Source organism: Nannospalax galili, unplaced genomic scaffold (genome assembly GCF_000622305.1).
Source record: "Nannospalax galili isolate Female #2095 unplaced genomic scaffold, S.galili_v1.0 scaffold1127, whole genome shotgun sequence".
NCBI classification, from domain to species: domain Eukaryota; kingdom Metazoa; phylum Chordata; class Mammalia; order Rodentia; family Spalacidae; genus Nannospalax; species Nannospalax galili.
In genome coordinates, this window is record NW_008355784.1 from 197,832 (window position 1) to 224,603 (window position 26,772).

At 35.3% G+C, this 26,772-nt stretch overlaps 1 protein-coding gene across 2 annotated transcripts in view; it reads left to right on the forward strand.

The window, feature by feature from the left end:
* Positions 1-26,772, forward strand: part of Spopl (speckle type BTB/POZ protein like) — a 90,441-nt gene that overhangs the window by 53,075 nt on the left and 10,594 nt on the right. Inside the window, exons 8-11 of one of the 2 annotated variants that reach the window (XR_607978.3) lie at positions 10,974-11,096; positions 13,768-13,910; positions 13,999-14,052; positions 16,928-17,211. Coding sequence is in view for 1 of the 2 variants with exons in the window: in XM_008853343.3 (XP_008851565.1) it covers positions 10,974-11,096; positions 13,768-13,910; positions 13,999-14,052; positions 16,928-17,072 (465 nt within the window). In the remaining variant the exon portion in view is untranslated. Of the gene's footprint in view, positions 1-10,973; positions 11,097-13,767; positions 13,911-13,998; positions 14,053-16,927; positions 21,027-26,772 lie in introns of those variants that run through there. The other variant, XM_008853343.3, reaches the window with a different exon arrangement.

Below are 26,772 nucleotides of genomic sequence, written 5' to 3' on the forward strand. Positions count from 1 at the left end.
AAATTCCTTCTCTGAAGTCAATATCACTCTGATACGAAAGCCAGGTAAAGATACAACCAAAAAAGAAAACTATAGTCCCATATCCTTAAAGAACATAGATGCAAAAATTCTCAAAAAGGTACTTGCAAACCACATACAGACACACATTAAAAAAATCATCCACCATGATCAAGTCAGCTTTCTTCCAGAGATGCAGTAGTGGTTCAATATACATTAAGACAATAAACATCATATATCATATAAATGGGTTCAAAGACAAGAACCATATGGTCATCACAAGAGATGTAGAGAAGTTCTTTGACAAAATTCAACATGCATTTATGTTCAAAGTCCTAGAGGGATTTGTACTGGAGGGAACATACCTCAACATCATTAAAGCCATATATGACAAACCTGAAGCCAACATCATTCTAAATGGAGAAAAACTGGAAGCATTCCCACTGAAATCAGGAACCAGACAAGGCGTCCACTATCTCCACTTCTCTTTAACATAGTGCTTGAAACTCTTACAAGAGCAATAAGACAAGAGCAGGAAATTAAAGGAGTAATAATTGGAAAAGAAGAGATCAAAGTATCCCTTTTGCAGATGATATATCTAAGAGATGCCAAAAATTCTACCAGAAATCTCCTAGAAATTATTAACACATTCAGTAAAGTGGCAGGTTACTCATAATAGCTGCAAAAAAAATAAAATATCTCGGAATAAACCTGACCAAAGACATTAAAGACCTCTACGATGAAAATTTTAAATCTTTAAAGAAAGAGTTTCAGGAAGACATCAGAAGATAGAAGGACCTCTATTGCTCACAGATTGGAAGAATTAATGTTGTGAAAATGACCATCCTACCAAAAGCCATTTATAGATACAATGCAATGCCAACCAAAGTCCCCATGACATTTTTCAGAGAATTGGAAAAAAGCATCCTAAGGTTCATATGGAAGCACAAAACACCTTGGATAGCATAAGCAACTCTGAGCACTAAGAGCAATGCCATGGGGATTACTCTACCAGATTTTAAGCTGTATTACAGAGCTATAGTTATAAAAACAACATGGTACTGGTACAAAAATAGACCCGTAATCAGTGGAACAAAACTGAAGACTCAAATATGAGTATATCTTATATCAGCCACCTGATAGTTGACAATGAGGCCAAGAACATTAACTGGAGGAAAGACAGCATGTTCAGCAAATGGTGCTGGAAAAACTGGATCTCTGCCTGTAGAAGAATGAAACTAAACCTCTATCTTTCACCTTGCACAAAAGTCAATTCCTAATGGATCAAAGGCCTCAATGTAAAGCCTGAAACTGAAACTGTTAGAAGAAAACATTGGGGAAAAAACTACTAGATAAAGGTATAGGAAAGGATTTTCTAAAATGGATATCAGTTGCTCAGGAAACAAAGTCAAGAATTACCAAATGGGACCTCATTAAAATAAAAAATCTCTACATCAAAGGAGGCAACCAGGGAAGCGAACAGAAAACCCACAGAATGGGAGAAAATCTTCACCAGTGACACATCTGACAGAGGTTTAATATCCAGAATATATAACAAAATAAAAAAACAGAGAATCAAGAATAGAAGTAACCCAGTTAAAAGATGGGCTAAGGAGCTGAACAGGGTTCTCAAAAGAAGAAGTAAAGATGGCTATGAAGCATCTTAAAAAATGTTCAAATCACTATTAATGAGGGAAATGCAAATTAAAACCACTTGAAGATTTCATCTTACCCCAGTCAGACTGGTTAAGATGAAGAGAACAAATGATACCAAATGTTGTAGAGGACATGGGGAAAGGGGAACACTCGTCCACTACTGGTGGGGCTACAAACTTGTTCAGCCCCTATGGAAAGCAGTGTGGAGAACTCTTAATAAACTACAAATGAACCAACCATTTGACCCAGTTATACCGCTCCTTGGCATAGACCCAAAGAACTCATCCTATTGCAGAGACGTGTACATCCATGTTTGTTGCTGCTCTTTTCACAATAGCTAAGAGATGGAGCAACCTAAGTGTCCCTCAATTGATGAGTGGATAATGAAAATGTGGTTCATTTATACAATGGAGTTTTACTCAACAGTAAAGAAAGATGAAATCATGAAATGCACAGGTAAATGGATGCAACTAGAAACTGTTATACTAAGTGAAGTAACACAGACTCAGAAAAAAAAATCCACATATATTCTCCTTTCTATGTGGATCCTAGAACCAAACCCTCATAAGTGAGTATGTATCCAGATACAATTGCAGGAACCAGGATAATGGAAAGGAAACAGGTAAAGGAAAAGAAAGAACCTGAAAGAGAAGAACAGTAGGAAACAGGCCTTAATAAGGGAGATATGGATAAAAATTGGGTTAGTTTAAGAGAGGGGGGAGGGAAGGATATACATGGAACCTAGGAGATAAAGGGAAAGAAGGAGCTCAAGAGAGGTAGGACCATAGGAAAAGGGTATTTTTAAGGGAGAAGGGGGAAAATGGGGGCACCTTAATTGGGGAAACCATGATGGAGGGGTGAGACAATGCAAGAGATGTTATGCCTAGCTAGTGTTAAAAACCAGAGGGAACCATATTACTCCAACAACCTACTGACAAATTATTCATAGCTAATCAAGAAATGTATGTCTAGGTAAGATTTATCTGAGAACAATTGGTCTTTGCCCAAGATTTGTCTACACGACACACAGTAATTAAAAGTACCACACTGGTGGACCTAACCTTGGGTATTTAACAGACATACTTTGAGGCCTGTAATAATTTGTTCAGAGGGACATAAAGGACAGTTTTTGCTCCTTGCCCTCCTAGGTCGACTAATTCTAGGGGACTATGAGCATCTCTCAAAATGTCCTGTAATTGTGGTGGTCACCTGTCCTCTTGATCAGGGTGGCCGAGGAGACCCCACCAGATGGACTTGAATCAGTGTCCAGTCTACAAAGAGGAGTGTCAACAAAGAGGAATCATTTCTTCCATGCTTCCAAGCAAAGACAGCCATGGTTGAGCAGGATATTTCACTTATCTTCATATAGGCAGAACTGGTAAACGACAGGAGCTAGGGCCTCCTCCCAAGCCCATGTAACCCCTGAGGAACAGGTCCTTAAATGGCCTTAAGAGTCAAAATAAATTTGTATATCTGGGCCAACTGTATGGCCTTAAACCCCCAAAAGGAAAGCATAACCAAAGATTAAAGTGGCCAATATAATTTTTTAAGAGTCCATATATGTAACTAAAGGCTACATAACAAGCTACAATGCCAGGTGGGAGATACCTTCTTTTGAGTTGTTGGCCAGGGTGGCCAAAGGAACTCCCAGATAGTGACCCAGCATAGAACTGGGAAAATGATCAGCAGACCCCAATGTTATCTAAAGGAATATTGACAACTGATTGCTGCTAGATGAGGAACAGCTGACCTTCCTAAAACAAAGACCTCTAGATAGGCTGACTAGATTCACCAGAAGGGCAAGTAGTGGGGAATGGCTGGGGGTGCTGGCAACACAGCTGACAGTAGCAGGGATATCAGCATTTAAGGGCTCTAGTGGGGGAAGGGAGGCTATGGGAAAGTGCCATCTGGGATGCGGGTGTATAGTTGAATAAGATGATTCAGGATGTTCTCCGTGATACACACACACACACACACACAAAATCCTATTTAAAAAATGTAGTTTATTTGAGGAGGAAGCATGGAAATTTACATCATGCTAATTAGTAGAGGTGATAAACATTACCATTGAAATCTAACCGATGACTTTATAGACAGACACAGGCTCCAAGGGTCCAAGTCCAGCTGATTATGACTAGTAATTATCAGATACATACAGATTAGAGATGCATGCACCAACATCTCAGTGTTAGTAGCAAAAACGATGAGTCTTTCCGCAACAAAAATATATTCAAAATGAAATGGAGATCTTTTTTAACGGTTAAAAGCTCATTCAATTTTATGTGTTACAGGGCTTATACTGAGTTCAATATTGTATAATTTTATTAATTCAACTTTGAACTTAGAAACTTACAGCCACTTGTGAAAGTGATGTACTCTTGCTCTGGAGTGTGTTACTGAATATGTTAAAGCTGTAATGAAATGCTTCTAATGTAGTTATTATATTATTTTTTAATTTAATTCATGTTAAATAGTAGAGGTGATAAACATTACCAGTGAAATCTACCTATGGCTTTATACCCATACTCAGGTACTGAGGGTACAAGTGTAACTAACTGTGACTAGTAATAATCAGATAGATGTTAAAGACACATGTACAAACGTGTTAGTAGCATTAAAAATGTAGGAAACAGCATATCTTAAAATGAAATGGAGATCTTTAAAGGGTAAAAATTCATTCAATTTTATGTCTTAGAGTTTATACTGAGTTTAATATTGTTTGACTGTATTAATTCAACTGTGAACCTAAAAATTTGCAGCCACCTTTGAAAGAGATGTATCCTTGTCCTGGAATGTGTTACTGAGTATGTTAAAGCTGTAATGAAATGCTTCTTCTAACCATATGGTTATTTAATTTAAAATTTTTTTTAAAGTTTCCTTGGTCGTACTGAAATGTTTAGTTTTGTGTGTTTCCATGTGTTGTTGGTTCCATGCCTTATTTCCCAAGTACCAGAGCCCCATTTAAAGAGTCCTTACCTTTGCAGTTTCAAGTTTTATATTGACATACTTGATTCATTGGAAGTGGGTTGGGTGGTTTTTGTTTTTTTTTTTTTTATCTTTTTGAGACAGTGTCTCCCAGTAGCTCCAGCTGGCCTGCAACTCACTATGAAGACCAGGCTGGCCTCAATCCACCTGCCTCTGCCTCTGGAATGCTGGGATTAAAGACATGCACCACGAAGCCTGGCTTTTTTGCTCTTGTTTTGTTTTGTTTTGTTTTGTGCAGGATGAGAAAGAAGATATATTTTCAATCTTCTGTATGTAGATATTCAGGTTTCCCAACATCACTTATTTTCATTTTAAAATTTATTTTGTGTTTTGAGTGTTAATGCCTATATGTAAGTACACCCATGTCATATAGTACTTGCAGAGGACAAAAGGGGGCATTGGATCCCTTAGAACCGGAGTTACAGACATTTGTTAGCCAACATGTGGGTGCAAGGATTCAAACCTGGGTCTTCTGCATGAACAGCCAGTGGTCTTAACCGCTGACCCATCTCTCCAGCCCCATCAACACCACCATGTTTTCTCCAATGTGTGTTTTTGCTATCTTTCTCAAATATCAGATGACTATCATCGTGTGGACTTCTATCGAGGCCTCTACATTCTGTTTCATTGATCTATATGTCTGTTTCTGTGCCAGTACCATGCTGTTTTTATTACTATGACTCTGTAGTAGAACTTGAAATCAGGTATTGTGATACTGAATTCAGTATTGTTTTCACTATCCTGGGTCTTTTGTACTACCATATTATTTTTGTTTGTTTGTTTTGTTCTTTTGAGACATGTTCTCCCTGTAGCCCCAACTGACCTGGAACTTGCTATGTAGATCAGACGGGCTTCCATCTCACAGAGATCTACCTGTGTCTGCATTCCAGACTGCTGGGATTAAAGGTGTGTGCCATCAGGCCTGGCTCATATGAATTTTAACGTAGTATTTTCTGGTTCTGTGAAGAATGGTCCTGGTAGTCTGATTGGGATTGTATTCAATCTGTAGATTGCTTTTGGCAGGATGACTATTGGCACAGAGTCCTGGCAGTGTATGAGCATGGGAAGTTTTTTTCCGTTTTCTGTTATCTTCTTTAGTTTTTTTTTTTAAGTCAATGCTTTTAAAGTTTTTATTGTAGCGGTCTTTTACTTTCTTGATTAGTTTTATTTCAGGATATTTTTAATTTTACTTATTTTTCTAAGGGTATTGTGAATGGGATTATTTACCTGATTTCTTTTTCAGTGTGTTTGTCACTGATACACACAGGAAGGCTGCTGATTGGGTTATTGATTTGTATCCTGCCACTTTGCTGAAAGTGTTTATTAGTCTTTTGGTGGTGTCTTCAGTATCTTTTATATGTAAGATCATATAGTCTGAAAATAGGAATACTTTGGCTTCTTTCTCTTCTATTTGTATCCCCTTTATTTCCTTTTCTGAGTGCTTTAGCTAAGACTTCAGGCATTGCATTAAATAGCTGTGGAGAGAATGGACATTTTTTATTTGTATTCCATATTCCATCTTAGTGGAAGTACTTTAAGGTTTTGTTTTTCCATTTAGCCTTATACTGGCTCTGGGCTTGTTGTATATTCCCCTTATTGTGTTGAGATATGTTTCTTCTATTTGTTTTTCCTGGCTTTTATCATAAGGGATGTTGCCTTTTCTATATCTCTTGAAATGATCATGGGGTTTCTGTCCTTGGCATCCATTTATGTGATGAATTGCATGTATCAGTTATTGAATGTTGACATATTCCCTCCATGTCTTCAATGAAGGCAACTTGATCATGATAAATGTGTTCTTGAATTTGGTTTGCATTCATATTCATCAGAAACATTGATCTGTAACTTTCTGTTCTGTTTTTACAGTTTTTTTTTTTTTTTTTAAATCAGGATAATAGTGGCTTAGTAGAAAGAATTTAAAATCATTCTTTCTCTGTTTTATGGAATAATATGAGAAATACTGGTGCTAATTCTTTGAAAGTCTGGTAAAATTCTGCAGTAAATTCATCTGAATGAATTTTTGTGTCTTTTATAAAATTGCTGTTTAAGTTTCGTTGTTTGTTATAGATCAGTTTAAACTATTATTATTTGAATTATTTATTATATTATTTAACTTCAGAAGATTATAGTCATTTAGAAATTATATATTCTGTGTAAGTTTTTTAAGTTATATCCTTATGATTTTCTGAATTTCATTGGTAACTTTAATGTCTCCTCTATTTTATTAATTTAGGTCTTCTCTCTTTTGGTTATTTTAGGATTGGTCAATTTTGTTGATATTTTCAAAGACCCAGCTCTCTGTTTCATTTATTCTTTATTTTGTTTTTTGCACATCTCTTTCCTTTTTCTACTTTTATTTTTATTAGCTTACAAAGAATTGGGTTTTTTTGTGACATTTTTCAAATAAATTTTGTTTTCGATTTTTCTCTTCCCCTCATTCCTACCCCTCAGTAGCCTTCACACTTTGGTGTCACATGTGACTTTGTCACCCACTTCTCAACACCTCTTGTTTTCCTCTCATGGCCTCCTTTCTAGTTTTATAGTCTGTACTCATTTACAACCTCTTATTTACATGCATACAGATGTTAAAAGATAAGATCCATATATGAGAGGGATCATGCATATTTTTTGTTTTTCTGAGACTGAGTTATCTCACTTAATATACTTTACAGTTCTGTCCATTTTCCTACAAATTTCATTTTTCTTAACAGATAAATAAAATATATACCACATATTCATTATCCACTTTTCTGTTGAGAGACAGCTAGGCTGACTTCATTTATTAGCTATTGTAAATACGGCTGCAATAAACAAGAATGTTCAAGTAACTTGATAGTAGGGCATAGAGCCCTCTAGGTATGTACCAAGGAGCATTATAGCTGAGTCATACGGTAGTTCTGGTCTTCTTTTTTTTTTTTTTGAGAACCAGTGACACTCTAATTTTCATAGTGGGAATTAAATAGGTGCACTAGTTACACCAACAGTGAATAAGAGTTTCTTTTTCCCTACTGCCTTACCAACACTTGTTATCATTTGTTTTCTTGACATTAAGCTGTGTTCAATTTTCATTTCCCTGACAGTTGAGGATGCTAACATTTAAGAAAATATTTATTGGTCACACGTGATTTTCTTTTGACATCTGTCTGTTTATCTTGTTAACCCATTTATTGATAGGCAATTTTGTAGTTTTGGTGTTTTTTTTTGTTTGTTTGTTTGTTTTGTATTTTGGTGTATATTCGGCATGTCAGAGGTACAGCTTCCAAAGATTCTCTTCCATTTTATGAGCTATGTGTTTTCTCTGTTAATAGTTTGCCTTGCTGTGCAGAAACTATTTTTATGTAGTGCCATTTTTTATTCTTCACACCATATTTTATATTATTGGAGTCCTTTTAAGAAAAATCCTTGGCTGGGCTGGAGAGATGACTCAGTGCTTAAGAGCACTGACTATGCTGGGTATGGTGGCACACACCTTTAATCCCAGCACTCGGAAGGCAGAAGCAGGAGGATCTCTGGTCTACATAGTGAGTTCCAGGTTGGGGCTAGAGGGAGACCCTGTCTCAAAAAGACAAAAAAAAAAACAAAACAAAGAAGAGCACTTACTACACTTGCAGAGGACCCGGGTTCTGTTCTCAGCACCCACATGGAGGCTAACAACCATCTGTAACTCCATTTCCATGGAATCCGGTGCCCTCTTCTGGCCTCCTGGTGGGCATTGCTGGATGTGGTGTACACTTATATACATGCAGGCAAAACTCTGAGACACATAAGACAAAATTCTTTTAAAAAAAGAAAGTCATTGGGGCTAGAGAGATGGCTCAGCAGTTAAGAGCACTGGCTGCTGTTGCAGACAACCCAGTTTCAGTTCCCAGCGCCCACATAATATCTTAACAACCGTCTATAACTCCAGTTCCAGAGGATCTGATGCCCTATTCTGCCCTCCATGGGCATTGTATGACATGAGTGCACTTACATACATGCAGACAATATGCTCATGCACATAAAATAAAAATAATAAAACATTTTTTTTAAAAGAAAGTCTGGGTTGGTGAATGTGCTGTCTTTTTTTTCACTCTTTGTTCTCAATAACGTTTGTCAAAAAGGTGGCCATATTGGTGTAGGTAATTTCTGGATCCTTTATCCTAGTCCATTAATTTACATCAATTTTTGTGCTTCTACCATTCTGTTCTTACCACTCTGTAATCTAATTTGAACTCAGGTATTGTGATACCTCCAGCAGAGTTCTTTCTACTAGGTATTGCTTTGGCTGCGTGTGGTCTTCTGTGTTTCTATATGAATTTCTGGATTTTTTTTTTTTTTATGTTTATGAGTGTGTATTGCCTACATGTAGGTAGGTGCACCCAAGTCATACAATGCCCTCAGAGGCCAGAAGAGGGCATCAGTTGCTGAACCATCTCTCCAGCCCCATAACATTGGAATTTTGATGATGATTGCATTGACTCTGTAGATTACTTTTGGTAATATGGCCATTTCCACAATATTGATTCTGTCAATCTAGGAGCATGGAAGGTCTTTCCATTGTCATCTAGTATCTTTAATTTCTTTTCTCAGTGTCTTAAAACACTTTAATCATATAGTTAGTTCTTTCATATTCTTGGTGAAATTTATTTGTAGATACTCTGTTTTGGTGGAACTATTTTGAAAGGGATGTTTTTCCTAATATCTTTCTCAGTAAGTTCTTTATTGATGTATATGAAGTCTATTGATTTTTATATGTTGATTTTTGTATCCTGTAACTTTACTGAAAATGTTTACTGAATATAAGTTTTCTTCTGATAGGATCTGTAGCATCTCTTAAGTAAAAATTCATACTATCTGCAAGTAGGGATAAGTTCCCTGTTCCTATTTTTCTCTTTTTTTTTATCTCTTTTAAAATCTTTTATTTATTTTGTGTTATTTTATTTTATTTTTAGATGTTTTAGTCCTTTATTGACAGTGTGCATATTCTCTGAATATCACTTACAGGACTGACAATAAATACTTGCAACATTTTATCTGTTTACATAAATTGTGTTATAAATGTATCCCTACTTTTATAATTGACATGAAATTCAGAGAAATTACAGAATTAAAATTCTTTTTCTAAAAATTTTTCTTCATAGATTGAACTAAATTACAAATTTTCTACAAATGTATAAGCTTTAATGTCCTTTACAATAGAATATTCTTTTTTTTACTGATTTTTTTTTTGTATGTGTATTTCATACAGAGCATCCCAAACAGTCTTATTCATCTTTATACCCGTATCCCAAATGGCACCCTCCCATAGCTTCCCCCGCCACTGGAGCCATATACTCAGTCATCCCTGTCACTGCCCACTGTGTTGTCAGCACCCCCAGCTGTTCTCCAGTGCAAGTCCATCTGTTGAGTCTAGTCAGCCTATCTCCAGCCCCTTGCTCCTCCCAAGCCCATGTGACTCCTGAAGAACAGATCTTCAAATGACCTTAAGAGTGAAAATAAATTCATGTATTTGGGCCAACTATATGGTCTTAAACACCCTTTCACCTTAAAAGGAAAGTATAACCAAAGATTAAAATGATCAGTATGTTTCTTTAATAGTCCATGTGTGTAGCTAAAGGCTGCACAAGAAACAATTCCAGACAGGAGTTACCTTCCTTTGAGTTGTTGGCCAGGGTGGCCCAATGGACTCCCAGAAAGTAACCCAGCATAGAACTGGGAAAATGAACAGCAGAACCCAATCTTATCCAAAGGGATGTTGGCATCTGATTGCTGCTAGATGAAGAGCTGAGCTTCCTTTTAAAATCTTTTATCCCTTTTAAAATCTGACAAGGATTCAATATTCAACAATATTGAATAAGAATGGAGTTAGTGTATTTGTCATACACACACATATATGTATGTATATATATATATATATGGCCAACATACTGAAGGGGGAAAACATGAAAACATTTCCTGTGAAATCTAGAATGAGCCACATTCCCTGACTTCACAGACTAACTTAGGCTGCCCTGTACAGTCTCAGCTGGCTCCTTGGCTTCGTAGAAACTGATAAACTTATCACGTGGTGGTAATACTTAACTTGGTCTCAGTGGCAGGATATTTGCTTTCCAGATCACCATAGTTCTTATTACTTAAACAACTGAGTTTTTTGTTCTTAGACTTGCCTATGCGGGACCTGGGCTGGTTAGCTGGATTTTCTTACCTCAATTTTAAGAGTTTGAAAATATTCATACATGTATATTTAAATGATAAAGTACATTAATTTGTATTTTTATTACTGTCAAATTCACGCAGAATCACCTTTATTTCTTAACCTTTTTGTGTTTTGTTTTGTTTTGTTTTTCTAATAATAGAGTCCAGTGGAAATAAACGATTTAGACCCTGAGGTTTTTAAAGAAATGATGAGATTTGTTTATACAGGGAAAGCACCAAATCTTGATAAAATGGCTGAAAACTTGTTGGCAGCTGCAGACAAAGTAAGTAACTGGATTTTAAAGGAAAAATGTCTTCAGTCTTGATGTATATAGAAACTATCATATAATGAAAACTACAAGTAACTTTTGCAGCATTGTTAATACATACTATTTGTGGATGGCTGTATGGAAATGAAATCATTTTTAAAAAATCAAGATATGAAAGTATGTTGAATCAGGAAGAGATGTTTTTTTCCTGTGGAGGATTTAACTTAAATAAGATCAGTTATTTGCAGACATATTTATTGTCGTCTTTCTCTAAAATACACATTTGAATATAAATTGTATAACAATTTTCACATAGTCTTAAGGTATATTTCATGATCATTGCACAGAAAGGAAAATCAGTATTAATAAAGAATGCTAATCCCAATTAGAAAGAAATAGTATTGTTTCTAAGAGTAGACAAATTACTTGAGTAGACAAAGTTATTTCCCTAAATTAAATCCAATGAAGTCCGTTAAAGATGCCCAACATCATTAGGGAAATAAAACTTCAAACTATGATGATAATACCTCTCCATGCCTGTCATAATGGCTTAAATTACAAAGACAGTATTGTCAAAGCTGTGGGAGACTTCTGTTGCTGAGAAGAGTGAATGGTTATAGCCACTTTGGGAAACTTAAGTTTCTTTAAAAGTTAAATATAAACTTAGCATATACTCTGTTGAGTCTACTGTTAGGCATTTACCTCCACTCTCCCCAGAAAAAATAGCAAACATAATGCCCACTTAAAACTTATGTGAATATCTATAACATCTTTATAGTAGGTAAGAACTGGAAACAAAAGCCCCATAAAAATAAATGAATAAAAGAAGAAATACATGAAGTTATCAGAAAAAAAGTGATGGGGAGATATGGGAGGAGTTGGAGGGGAGGGAATGGGCATGAATTTGGTAAACACCTTATATACATGTATGAAATTCTCAATAAATTATTTATGTAAACAAAAAAAACTGGAAACAAATGTTCATCAGTGGGTGAATGAATATATATTTAATGGCACACTAGTGAACAGTAAGAAGGACTGAACTATTGATACACAAGCAGTGGCATGCATCTACCTAAAATAGTCACACTGAGAGGTAGAGCCAGACAGAAATGAGCACATATTGTTTGATTGTATTTATAGAAAACTTCAGAAAAATACAGGTTAATCTGTTAGTAGTGTATTACAGGTATTACCTGGGGTGGTGTGCGAAGGAAAGACTTCAAAGGGTTATTTACTATCTTGGGTAGATGATGGGTTTATGGCTATATTAAATTATCATTGTAAAAACTTTATAAATACCTGTTTTCTTGTTCTATGTCATTATACCTCAATAAAGCTGATAAAATGTTAGACCAATAATTGCAAAAAAATTTATTGGTTATGAGTATGATTTATTGAGCTTTCAATGAAGTCATTTTTTAAAAATTTAATAGTTGATGAATACAATATAGTGTGTGGTATATGGTAAGTGTGAAATAGGGGAAAAGAAAAATGACTAAAGTAGAGAGCTGGCAGGTATGAGCAGGAAGGAGGTAGGTGCATCCAGACTGGGTACATAGGGAGCTAGCTAGACTGATGTGAGTGTGGTCTCCTGGTTGTTAGGATGACCTTTTGTGGTCCAATATCTTTAAAGCTATAGCTGGGTTCTTCCTACAAGAGCAGAAATTGAGGTACTAGGGTACTTTTTACAATGGTGTATGCTCATATGCTCACCAGTGAGGACCCTAATATGCAGAGAAATTAAAACTATACAGATTTTTTTTAGGCAGGGTCTCCCTGTAGTCCCAACTAGCCAGAACTTCTTAATATAAACCAGGCTCATCTTGATCACAGAGATTTGCCTCCCTCTGCCTCCAGAGTGTTGGGACTAAAGGCATGTGCCACCACACCCTGCATGTAGGGACATCTTGACCCCAGAGTATGCACAGTGAAGTGTGATGAAGTAAAGGTCCTACCCAAGGGGAGGAAGTTAACAATGAGATCACAAGAGGTAAGGGACTGCAAAAACCTTAAAAATCCATAATGCAAAACCCAGTGGACTGCTCTTACATTTCCTCTGCTTAGGGACAGTCAAATCTCTCTGTGGCATGTATACTTTGCTTTTTTTTTTTTGTTTGCTCTTTGGGATTTGTTTAGTTTTAGTTTTTATTTGTTTGTTTTTTGAAACAGTCTCCCTGTAACCCCAGTTGACTGTGTAGACCAGGTCAACCTGGATCTCCCAGAGATCTGCCAGCCTCTGCCTCTGCCCCTGGAGTGCCAGGATTAAAGGTGTGTGCCACCACACCTGGCCTTGCTTTGCTTTTTTGTGCTGAATAAATTTCAGTTTAAATTGTCTCTGAGCTGAGTTCTTTCCTTTGAGAACACAAGAACAAAGATAAACTTTAATCTGGTAACTTACTCATCAGGATCCCTGAGTAATAAAGCAACTTTAGAATATAAATCCTCCTTTAAAATTCACCATATTTGTATTTTTGCCAATTGAAATTTTCTAGTGCAAATTATTAGTCTTTATCCTAAATGCATTCATTCACATTTTAGTCATAAGTTTAAGTGATGACTTAATGATTTTAAATAACCTTAGTTCAAAACAAATTTGGCTGAATTTTGTCTTCTAAGTTACAAATATGTATTTAAACACTTAATAAGTGGAGTAAATATTTAATCATATTTTTCTTTTGGGTAGTATGCACTGGGACGACTGAAGGTCATGTGCGAAGAAGCTTTGTGTAGTAACCTCTCAGTAGAAAATGTTGCTGATACCCTTGTCCTTGCAGATTTGCACAGTGCAGAGCAGTTGAAAGCACAAGCAATAGACTTTATTAATAGGTAAGCTGTACTTGTAATTCATTGATTTAAATTTTTTAAGATTTTTTCACCTGGCTTTCTTTTAACCCTGTTTAAATCTTCAATTCAGGTGCAGTGTACTTCGACAACTTGGGTGTAAGGATGGGAAAAACTGGAACAACAAGTAAGATGGCATCAGTTTCTGATCTGTATAAGGGAAACTATTTGCATAGCCTTTTCCTCATGTACATTTAGTGTGGCTCCAATGTTGCCCATATGAAACAAACTGCCAGTTATTAAAAAATAATCTGATCACTTTTAATGAATTACTACTCCCATTATAGATCAGCTTTCCATGCAAATTAGAATGGGTGCTCTAATTTCTTAAACACATATATACATTGAGTCTAAGTATCTTAAGGCTACTAGAAATCTAGCCTTGATCACTTCAGAAGCATTCAGAGAAGTCTACGAAATAACTCATTTAATCTAATGAAGACAACACCCTCCAGATTTGTCTTGAAAGTCTTTACTTTTATTTTGTTTTTGACAATATTGCAGATTGAATCCAGGGAACTTGCACATGCTAGGCAAATACTGTACCACAAAGCTACCTGCATCCCAGCCTTTTAAAGATTTTTATTTTGAGGCAAAATCTTAATTTTTCTAGGATAGCCTTAAACTTGTCTCTTGCCTTAGCCTTCCAAGTAGCTAGAACTATAGGCTAGGACTTCACAGACCCTGTGAACGTCATTACTTTCTTTCTTTGTTGAGGTTTTTATTTGTTTGCTTGTGTTTGAGTCAAGGTCTTGCTGCGTGCGGTCTAGGTTGTTATCAAACTCAGAATCCTTATGCATCTACCTCAAGTGCTAACTTGATACCGCTTAGATTAGCCAAGCACCTTGCATTATAAGTTAGATTAAGCTGCCTAATATTATAGTGACAGCAGCAAGTTGATTGCTAAGAGGTTGGGTGGTTGCTAAATGGACACAAAGTATAGAAATATTATTTTGTACTTTTTTCCTTCATACAGTAGTCTTTGTTTTTGAAATAAAAGGGGTAAGAGTTGATAAGTTGAAGATTTTATGTAAGGACAGTGTTAAAGAGAGTTTGCTCACTTTTTTTTTTTCTCATTGCATTTATCTATTTGATATGTATGTTGTGGGTTACCTATTAGTTTGTGAATTTTGATTTCTAGAAATAAAATATATCAAGTAGTTTTAAATGTATGGTTACCTCCCAAAACTAAGCTTTACTTTTACTCTGTTAAGAAAGTACATTGTGTAACTTTCTTGATATTAAAAATATTAGATTATTTTATATACTCTAAAGAAATTGTGTTACTTATATAACTTTTCAATAGTTATTTATTGAATCAATAAACTAAGAGGTTCAAGTATATAATAGATATCTATGTGATTCTAAACAACTAGTTGAAATTTTAAGCATAATGATGGCACAATAGTAATTTGATACAAAGTGAAAAGCTTGCATGAAACAAAGTATAGAAGTGTGAAAAGGTTCTTGATTATTAATTTGATAGGCTCTTTTATTTAGTGAGTTTTCAAGGTATCACTGCTTAGTACAGAGAATATAGTGGCAAGTACAACAGATGTTTCCCTTATGTACAAGTATGGTATATAGCAGATTAATTAAACAAATAATTGCAGTAAAGTATTGAACTAGTTTTATTAGGCAGAGAATACCTTTGTAAAGAATTATGAAAATAAGGTCTAAAGTGTTGTTAGCAGCTACGCTGGTAAAGAAAAGATGGTCAGTGTATCACAGAAAAGAAAAAAAACGATGTGTGAAGTAGGTGGATAATGAGAAAAAGCTAGAAAAAGCAAGCAAGGTTCATATACTGCATAATTGTGCAGGATTGGGACTTCAGGAGGTGAGGGGTCAAGAGTACCTCTGAGTCTCCAAGTCAGCACCACTGAGGTGAGGCGAAAAGGCTTAACATTTTTAGCATTCTTTCTGTGTGCAGGTTAGAGACTAGATAGAGGGAAGTTGGAGTAGGGTCGGTACTAGAGAAACAAGGTCAAATTCAAGTAGATGAATACAGAGAAGAGAAAAGGAAAGGACGAGCTAGCTAGATTTGTTGCTCATTTAGAGCATGTTGTATTTATAGAATACAATGAATAAAGCAAACAAAGAGGACGCCAAGGCGTGGAAGTGGGAGTGGCAAGCTGTGTGAGGAAGGAGCCGCATTTCTTCACTAAAAAACTATAGAAAGGTGTACAGTGAAACACAGTACGACATAGTCTTCTCTATGTTTGCAGCATTATGGGAGCTGGACTGAGAAAAACAAATTCTAGACTAAACAATAAATTATGAAAAAGTTATAACAATCCAATTGTGAGATTATGAAGACCTCATTTAGATACGATCAACATCTCTTGGAATTAAATAGGACTTTTGTGATTAATTAGAGGACAGGCTCCAGGATGGCTCCCAGGCTTCTACCTCAGATCACTGAGTGACAGTGAAAGCTTCAACTGAAATGAAGAACGAAGAAATTGAATTTGAGGAGGAAGACAATAAGTCTTATTTGATGGTACTAAATTTGTGAGCCTTGAGTTTATTTAAATAAAAAGCAGGTGATTAATTATGACTCTTATGGAAGAGCAGTAGGATTTAACATATGAGTTATCTGTTGAATGTGATTATTACAGTTGTGAATAGTGGATGCAATAGAATGAATAATATAGTAAAAGGAGACAAGCATAAATTAAATATTGGAACTCTGGAGAAAACTTGCCTTTAAGAGGCATGTATAAGAAGACAAAGAATCTCTTCAAATAGTTAGTGCAGATATGCTTAATGACTAGATTAGAACTGTGGGGATCTGGGTACATACTGCAGGGCTCACACAGAAAAATTTGTTTCAGTTGCATCAGAAAATGCTAATAAGATAAAGATTGAAATGAGTACGTGGAAAGAGATATAGGACTGTCCAAATGTTTCAAAATTCACAAATTAAAAAAATAAACCAATGACTCAACAATGCATTTTGAGAAATATCCTTTTAGCAAACTTCCCTTAATTGTGTTTTTCAGCCAAGCAACTGACATAATGGAGACCTCGGGTTGGAAGTCCATGGTTCATTCTCACCCTCACTTGGTAGCAGAAGCCTTCCGAGCACTAGCGGCTGCACAGTGTCCACAGTTTGGTATTCCACGCAAACGGCTAAAGCAGTCCTGACTCTTCAGTGGACAGAGGAAAACGGAATGACACTCTCCTTGGTCCAGAAGGATTCTGATACACAGACAATAAGCAACAGCCGTTTCTGTTTCCTTGTCCACACAGCAGAAACTGGAAAAGCAGATTGCTTACATAGCAGGTGGATAATATACGATTTATACTTCAGCTTTAAATTAGACTGATTAATTCACTTCAAGGCCTTAAATTATCTTCAATGACTTGTTCCTATAATAGTTTAATTTTTTTATTGTGCCTTGTCATTTTGGCCAAGGCTATGCAGGATTGCACTAGCTCCATAATGCAGTAATATTGATAACTGAGGATACTAAGTTTTAAAAGGGTCTTCTGTTACTTTGGGGGGAAAAATGAATTATTTTAGGGTTGTCCTATGTGATCTTAAAGCTCAAAACTAGGTTCTTCTTGTAAGCACTTGTATTGCAGATTACCAGATTTCTCCAGTCTAAGTTCTAAAAATGAAAGAGCGTTGTTTACTTTAAAGGTTATGGCAATACACTGCTTCAATTTAGTTTATTTTTTGTTTGAGAGGGCAGATATGCAATAAATTGGATATTATTGAATATGCAATTTATTGGATATGCAATAAATTGGCCCAAACTTTCAGTAAAATTTATGATGTTTTTATGTTAATTGCTTCAAGCTTTCTGCTTGTTTATAATGATTGAGAAATGATTATAAAATTTCAGTAAGAAAAAAGCATGTTTTTGCTAAAGTAATCTTAATTCATAACCTACATTTATATGAAGAATTCATTACCTGTTAAAAGTCAGGATGACCAAATGTACATTTAATGACTGGGCCAATTAAGAAAGATACATATGCACTTTTATTGTGTAGCTTTTGTATACTGGATGGTACATATATTGTTTCTCCTTTTGAGGGGATTAATAAGGTAGAATTATGTTTTAACTTTTAGAAGAGATTTTAAGACACATGGCAACCACCTAGGATACTTTTGATAATGGATAAAAATATGCTTGATTTGGACTTTAGATAGTCATTTTTTAATTTATTGCTTTTTTAATCATACCTTGGAAAAGGCACCTAAAGAATAATTGAGTCTGGACAATCTACTTTTCCTTTGAACAATAAATGGATATCATTTGCCTGTGGGCAGCACACAGTAAAGGAGAGAGCCCTCTTCAAAATATGCCAGGCCGTATTATGAAACTGTTTTCTCCTTTGTGTTTCAGTTATTGTGCTGACCTTGAGGATGATCGAAATTCCGTACAATGTGAACAGGATAAACTGTTTATAAACTTTTTCACAAGCCAATTCTTTATTATAAATTAATTTTAGCTTTAAACACACACAAATGCTTAGTGTTTGATACCTGTGAGTTCTGTTCTGGTGCATTGTCCTGGAGTGGTCAGTGTCAGATTGCCACATGCAGTAGCATTGCTAGTGTGCTTCTTACACAGATCTATGTTGGACCACAAGGAAAAAGCATGTCACTGGAAAAACAGGTGCATAAACCTGGATACATAACTTAATTCTCCAGGTTTGTGTGTAATTTGTTCATTTAGTTTTAAAATTGAGGGTAGAAATTAAAAATTACACTTACAGTTTTTAAATACATTTTATTTTTGCTATATTTTTAACTTGAAGCAATTCTAAAATATTTACATTGAGAAAAATTGTCAAGCATTAGTTGTCGATAGCAAACACGTTTGTAAAGATCATATTTTCAGATATCTTAGTTTGAGTCTTTATTGTAGTAACTTAAATTTAAAATAGGAAGACTTACTTGGACTAGAAGAAAAATGTTTAGGTGGCAGGGGGGGTGTGAAAAAACATGACAAGTAGAAATTCACTTCCTTAATTCTACCTTAATATGGAACCTGTTAAATTTACATTGTACAGTATAAAAACACACGTGTGTGTATGTTTTTAGTGTGAAAATTTCCATGGTCTTATTAAATTAATACATTTTTAATTAGAAAATTTCCATGGTCTTATTAAAAACAAAAATTCAGTCCAGCTATGGAATTATGCTTTTACATATCATAAAAATAATGATGTCTGTGTATGACACAGTGTGAATTAACTCACTGCTTCAGTCTACATTTCTAACTACAGTGAATTAAATTCTTCAGCTTGCCTTTACTCAAGTGTTTATTGATAATTTTCAGGATTTGTTAACACAGTTTGTACCAAAACTGTTAAACACTGTGCTCTATGAATATCTGTGTTTGTAGAAATGTTCACTTTTCAGAAAATATAATGCCTGCCATTATACTAACAGAATCATATAGTGGTTGATTTATTTTTATTTATTATATATTTTGGTAGTATGGGTTTTTGAGGAAGTGATAAAAGGCTGTTTATTCCTATCAGGGTGCTCTAACAGCCTTTTCTCATTTTAAAATTATATCCATTTGGTTAAAAGTAAGCTCAGTTTCTGTCTAATCTTCATTACCAGCTTGCTCCTGTTACTCTTTGGACACCTAAAAAAGGCTTTCCCCAGAATGATTTTAAGCATTGAAATTCAGAAAGATCACCATTGCAGAACCTACTTTAAGATTTAGAAACACTGCTCACTCTATGTGTCTTTTTCATTTTTAAAAATTTTTAATGTGTTTTATATTTGGAGCACAAATATGAAGGTGCCATAGTATGGCTTGCTAACATTACCTCCTTAAATGCTCATGTGTTTTTGTCTTCAAATAGTAATTGGAGAACCTTGCATGAATTATATGGTCATTTGAGTGAAGTTTGTATGAATGTGTATATCTCTGTATTTACTTGGGCTGTGTGTGGTATGCTCAAAAGAGTGGATTTCTGAAAATAGAGCTTAGCATTTAAGCTCAAAGTTCAGGTTAGTTGAAGTATCTCATTTAAGTGTACTATATTTGAGGGAAGACTAGATTGCCAGAAAAAAGTGTAATCCTAAAGAAATGTGACCAGCTTACTACATGGTGAAATATGAAAACAGTGCCTTTTTAGAATGTTAGTTATAATTCAGTTATATTTTCAAATCTCTTAATAGCTGTCATGAACATTACTGTTTGACTTTTAAAGTATATTGAACTGAGAGCTTAAATTGTCAAAAATAGGATTATTAATTTAATTTATCAGTTTAAAATTTTGTACATAAGTTTAAATTCTAAGCAGATTTTTAAAAAATAAATTGTCAATAAGGACTGTGAGTGAAGCTCAGTCATAGGCTGCTTAGAAGATTTATGAGGCCCTCAGTTAGATTGCTAGTCCACAACAACAGAAACAAAAAACATCTGGATCATGGAGACACCCAGTGTTTCAAAAATATAACATGGACTTTGATAAGTCTGTGAAAATCCAACTCAGCATACTTTGATATTAGCCACATAAATTTAAAGAGGTAAACTCATGGATAAAATGAAAATATTCATTGTATTCTTGAAAGGTGCATAAGTGAGTGTGTGGGTTTGCTATAGTGTCCTCAGAATATAGACAGCACTTTGAGCACACATGAGAGTATTTTGCAAACCATTTTTATATGCAGATTATGAGTTCTGCTTTATTTGTGGAATGATATAAATTGTAGGTCCAATTGAACAAATACTGAGTGCCTATAAATGCAAGACTTTTTCACTAGGAATGAAAGCACACTGTGTCTTTGTTGGTAGTATGTGAACGTTATGTTTGAAAAGGAATACTTATATATAAATTTTTTGTTATTAGAGCTTACTGAATAATATAATTTTGCATTTTTTAAAATGAAGCATAATTGAGTTCCAAATATGGAAATAGAGTTTGGCTAAAATTATTTTAACTATTAATTCTGAAGAAAGTTGGCTTTCTAGATCGAAATGTATAAATACTTAACTTTTCAGCCTTGTTTTTAATCAGTTGACATTTTTGATGAGTTACATACTATTTGTATCCTGATGCTGGAAGTATATTTTGCATTTCAACACACTGGGTTAAAATAAAATTGTTACTACTTATTCAGAATTTGCTTATTTTGTGTTTGAATCCTCTCTAAGTCTCTTTCAGATTAGTGTGTTGTTTGAATATGAAAATCTAATATTTCATAGTGTCTTTTATTCTTTTTTGTTTTCTTCACAATTTTTAATAGTTACTTCTGTCAAAAAAAGCAAACATGGGGCAGAATAATCCTAAACCAACTTAGTAACAGTAACACAATAGTGTATGTTGTGATCATGATATCAGCCAGAAGGACACAGTGGAAATCTCCCATGTTTACTCAACTCATTCGTACACATGCACTAAATTCTCCTTAGGATTGCAAAATATAAAACATTTCCTATCCAAGTATAGTAAAATAAGACAAAGAGGTTGGATCCCAGACTTTACAAATGAACTCTGTGGAGCCCTTTCCCTCCTACTCTGCAGCACTCTTCTTACTTAGTACTTTGCTTTAGAATATTGAGATGAATGTTCCTCTGCCTTCCACCACAGAGTCATTTGTTTAAAAGGCCAAAAGTAACATTGCTTCCATTGCTGTTTTTACATAAAAGACATTAGAAGTCATTCACAAAACATGGGGATATATTGGGCTTTTGTTGTTTTTTGTTTTTGTACCAAAAAAGTTTCATATATCTGCACTACCAGGAAAGATTTTATAGATAGATATGTATACACGCACATGTATATGTAAACACACACATATATACATACATGTAACTGGGTATTGATAATAATGAAGTTGATATTTCTGTTGTGGTACTATTCTATTTTTCCTTTTGTCTCAACCATATCCACTTTTTTTTTTTTGGTCAGGGATTCAGATATAGTTTGTGCTAGTCTGTGATATAATGGGCAAACAATTCCTTATATATTTAACCTTTTCCTCAAATTCAAACTAGGGACTAATAGATTTAGCAGAAGAAAAAATTGAAATGATTCATGAACAGAGATTACCCACACAAGCAAATCAACCAGTGCCCAGAGGGGTCTCATTGTCCCATTGTGATATGCAGGTTTTTTTGGAGTGTATACTTTTCAAGGTTCTACAAGTGTGGGAGTCAATGCAAATTGAATGGGCAAACATGAAAAATGAAAATCGTATGCAATTGAAAAGAAATAAATTTACATACATCAGTACGTTAAGTGTACTGTGGAAGCTGTGCTGAACAACTTTCTTTATGGTAATAAAGTATAAATGGCTTGAGTTTTCACAAACTTTTTTTTATTTTCTTCAAAAAAATGCAACTTTGTTTCTATCTGGCTGTCACCCGAAAGAACCTTTGACTCTGAGGACAGACTGGGCAGGGTTTTTGTTTTGTTTTTTATAATTTATTGAGAATTTCCTACAGGCATATAAGGAGTTTTGATCAAATCCATGCCTACTTCCTACCCTCCAACTCTTCCCATATCTTCCCATCTCTTTTATCTGATGACTTCATATACTCTTTTTTCTTTTTTTATGGGGCTTTTTGGTACTCTGACATTCCCCCCTCTGAAGAGGTAACCCTAAAATCTTTTAAGGATTAGATAAAAGCTCCCAAATACTTTCCACATCTTTGGTCTTTGGAACAGAGTACGTTGCTAAGAGGCCCAAGGACATTGTGAGTTTTAGCCAAGAAACTGGCTACTTTTCTTTGGGGTCTTTTTAACCTAACTGCCGAGCCAGTTCCTACCTCCTATTATCACACCATCCTCTGAAGAGTTTACCCAACTTGCAGATAGGGAATTGAGTAGCATACTGCTCTGGCTTCCTCCATCCTGAACAGGGAGGGACTCAAGGTGAGGCAACTGGGGTACCCTTTCAATGCATCTATCTAAAAGACTCCTAAGTTTCATAACTCTTTTTCTTTTATGAAGGAGAAGTAAAGGCAAGAATAATTAGTATTATAAATTCTAGACGGGGAACTAGAAAAAAGTCAGAGCAGGGCAATTTTCAAATATTCATATGAGGGTCCATTGGAATTTCTTGACAAGGGCTTCCAAAGCATCCCTCTATTGGGATCCTCCTCGTTTTCTTTTGTCTGCTAAGGCTGGACTTGAGTGATGGATTCAGGATTTGCTTTCAGTTATTTTGATAGTTGTTGGAATGGTTAGAATCAGTGTCAGTTCCCTCTGAGAGGCTTCTAGATAAGAGAAAAATTTATCCATCATTTTAGAACAATAGCGGATTGTCTCCCTTAGTTACAGGTGGGCACTACAGTATTGCAGACCAAGATTGGAAGTCTTACACTGAGCAGCACTTTCTGATTAGGAACAAAATCATCAATGAGAAATAATTATTTAACTTTTTATATGGACTCATGCCTAATGTGTGGGAAATATAATCCATTGAACTCTTAAAGAAATATACTGACGACTTTACTATTTTAGTTATACTTTTCCTTTTGGGTATTTAAGCCATAGAGTTGGCCCAAATAAATCAATTTATTTTTACACTTAAGGTCATTTGAGGATCTGTAGCTCAGGGGCCACATGGGCTGGGGAGGAGCCTCTGGCTCCTCTTCTTTTACCAGTTAAAAGCCCTGTTTGACCATGTCTGGATTCACTTGGAAGCATGGATAAGATGATTCCTCTGAGTTGACCCTCCTCTTTGTAGACTGGACACTGGTACAAGTCCATCTCATGGAGTCTCCATGGCCTCCTTGAATAAGAGGACAGGTGACTCACCACATTCACAGGACATTTTGAGAGATGTTCCCTAGTCCCCTGGAACTTAGTCAACCTTGGCGGGCAAGGGGCAAAAACTGTCTTTTAAGTCCCTTTGACCAGATTAGTATAGGCCTCAAAGTATGTCTGTTAAACATCCAAGAAGGTTAGTTTCACCAGTTTGGTACTTTTAATTACTATGTGCTTTGTAGATAAAACTTGGGGAAAAAAACAGTGTTTTCAGACAATCCTTGACTGGATATATATTTTGTTCTTTAAACTAGTTGACTAAACTATTACTTTGGAAATTTTAAGATTATGTTTATATTATTTTTGTTTCATCCTTTATATATCATAACAAACCTACACAGACCTTCATCACTTGCTTAGGCTTTCTTCCATCTATTTTGGAAAACATCTCCATTTCCATATCCATTTAACATCTTACATTCTCTTTTTCTTTTTTTAATAATTATGAGTCATAATAACATTAACAAATTTTCCATCTGTGTTGAGAATTATTTTCCTGTGGATACTAAGCAATGCTTATTCCCTTTTAAGGTTCTAGTGTTAAGCCAGTGTCTGAATAAAATTTTACTGGGGTACCAATGAGTTTACTGAGCTTACCAAGATAATGAGGGGTTGCTGAGGTGTTTGTATGACCTGAGGATATGCACACTGGAAAGCATTTACCTAGCATGGGTCATGCCTTCTCTTCCTAGCCTTCCCCAGATTATATACTATAGCCCTCCACAAATCCAGGAGATGATGTGTGATTAGGGCCAAATTACATACAGTTGGCTGGGAAGAGTGGATGGATACTCTGGTGAGGATCCAAAGACCCTGCTTGGCCCTCCTTTAATGAATGAGCACAACCATCACCAAGCCCAATTGTGATGATGTTTAGCAATCAGGCTCAGCTGAAGTTGTGATGATTGTAGTTACTTCATGAAGAAGGGACTGCTGTATAGCATCATCTTAATAAAAGGACATGGAATTTAAAAGGATTTGGTGCTAGGAGCCACATATGAGGGAGAACATACATCGTTTGTTTTTCTGAGTCTGTGTTACTTCATTTAGTATAACATTTTCTAGATGCATCCATTTACCTGCAGATTTCATTATTTCATCTTTCTTTACTGCTGAATAGAACTCCATTTTGTAAATATACCACATTTTTGTTAACCACTCGTCAGCTGAGGAGCACTTAGGTTGCTTCCATCTCTTAGCTGTTGTGAAAAGAGCAGCAACGAACATGGTTGTACAAGTGTCTCTACAATAGGATGAGTCCTTTGGGTATATGCCAAAGAGTGGTAACCGGGTCATATGGTAGGTTCATTTTTAGTTTTTCAAGAGTCCTCCACACTGTTTTCCATAGGGGTTGCATGAGTTTTCAATCGAACCAGCAGTGAATGAGTGTTCACTTTCTCCACATCCTCGCCAGCCTTTGGTATCATTTACTTCTCTTGATCCTAGCCAGTCTGATTGGGGTACAGTGATACCTTAGGGTGGTTTTAATTTGCATTTCCATAATTACTAATGATGTTGAGCACTTTTTGAGAAGTTTCTTAGCCATCTTTATTTCTTCCTTTGAGAACTCTGTTTAGAGCTTTAGCCTATCTTTTAATTGGGTTATTTGGTTTCTCAATTATTGTTTTTGGAGTTCTTGATCTATTCTGGATATTAAACCCCTGTCAGATGTGTCACTGGTATAGATTTTTTCCCATTCTGTGGGTTTTCTCTTCATTTTTTTGATTCTTTTCCTGTACAGAAGCCTTTTAGTTTAATGAAGTCCCACTTGTTGATTGCCGATCTTAATTCCTGAGCAACTGCTGTCTGATTTAGAAAATCCTTTCCTACACCTATAGCTTGTAAGTTACTGCCAATATTTTCTTCTAATAGTGTCAGGGTTTCCAGTTTTATGTTGAGGTCTTTGATCCATTTGGAGTTGACTTTTGTACAAGGTGAAAGATAAGGATCTAGATTCATTCTTCTACAGGTGGAGATCCAGTTTTGCAGCACCATTTGTTTAAGATGCTGTCTTTATTGTGTGTTCTTGGCATCTTTGTCAAATATCAGTGGCTGAAACTGCGTGTACTTGGGTTTGGGTCTTCAGTGATGTTCCATTGATCTATTTGTCTATTTTTGTGCTAGTACCATCCTTTTTTTATGACCTAGCTCTGTAGTATGCTTTGAGATCTGGTATTGTAATCCCCGCAGTGTTGCTTTTTGTGCTCAGGGTTGCTTTGGCTACCTGGGGACTTTTGTGCTTCCATGCGTATTTGGATTTTTTTTCTAATTCTGTGCAGTATGTCATGGGGATTTTGATTGGGACTGCATTGAATCTGTATATTGCTTTTGGTAGGATGGCCATTTTCACAATGTTAATCTAATCCATGAGCATGGGAGGCCCTTCCATTTCCGGGTGTCTTCCTCAATCTCTTTTTTCAATGATTTAAAATTTTCATTGTAGAGATCTTTGATGTCTTTGGTCAGATTTATTCCAAGGTATTTTGTTTTATTTTTTTGGCAGCAATTGTGAATGAGAGCATTTCCCTGTATTCTTTCTCCAATTGCTTGTTATTAGTATATAGAAAGGCTACTGATTTTTGTAGATTGATTTTATAACCTGCCACTATACTGGAAATGTTGATCAGTTCTAAGAGTTTTCTGGTGAAACTTTTGGGATCTCTTTTTTTTTCAGTTTATTATTTATTTAATAACCACATAATTAGAAGAAGCATTTCATTACAACAGCATTGACATATTCAGTAACAATTTTATGAGCTAAGATGCATCTTTTTCAAAATTGGCTGTAAATTTTTAGTATTACAGTTAAATTGTTACAGTTATACAATATTTTACTCAGTATAAACCCTATAAGACATAAAATTAAATGAGGTTTTAACCTTTAAAAAAGATCTCCATTTCATTATTAAAATACAGAGTTTCATACAGAAAAATTCATTTTAATGCAATTGACACTAAGATGTTTGCACATACTTTTCTAATCTCTAGAGATCAGATTATTACTAGTCACAGTTGGTTACTTTCAGAGCTCCTTGGCATCTAAGCATGGATATAAAGTCATCAGGTAGATTTCAATGGTAATGTTTTTCACATC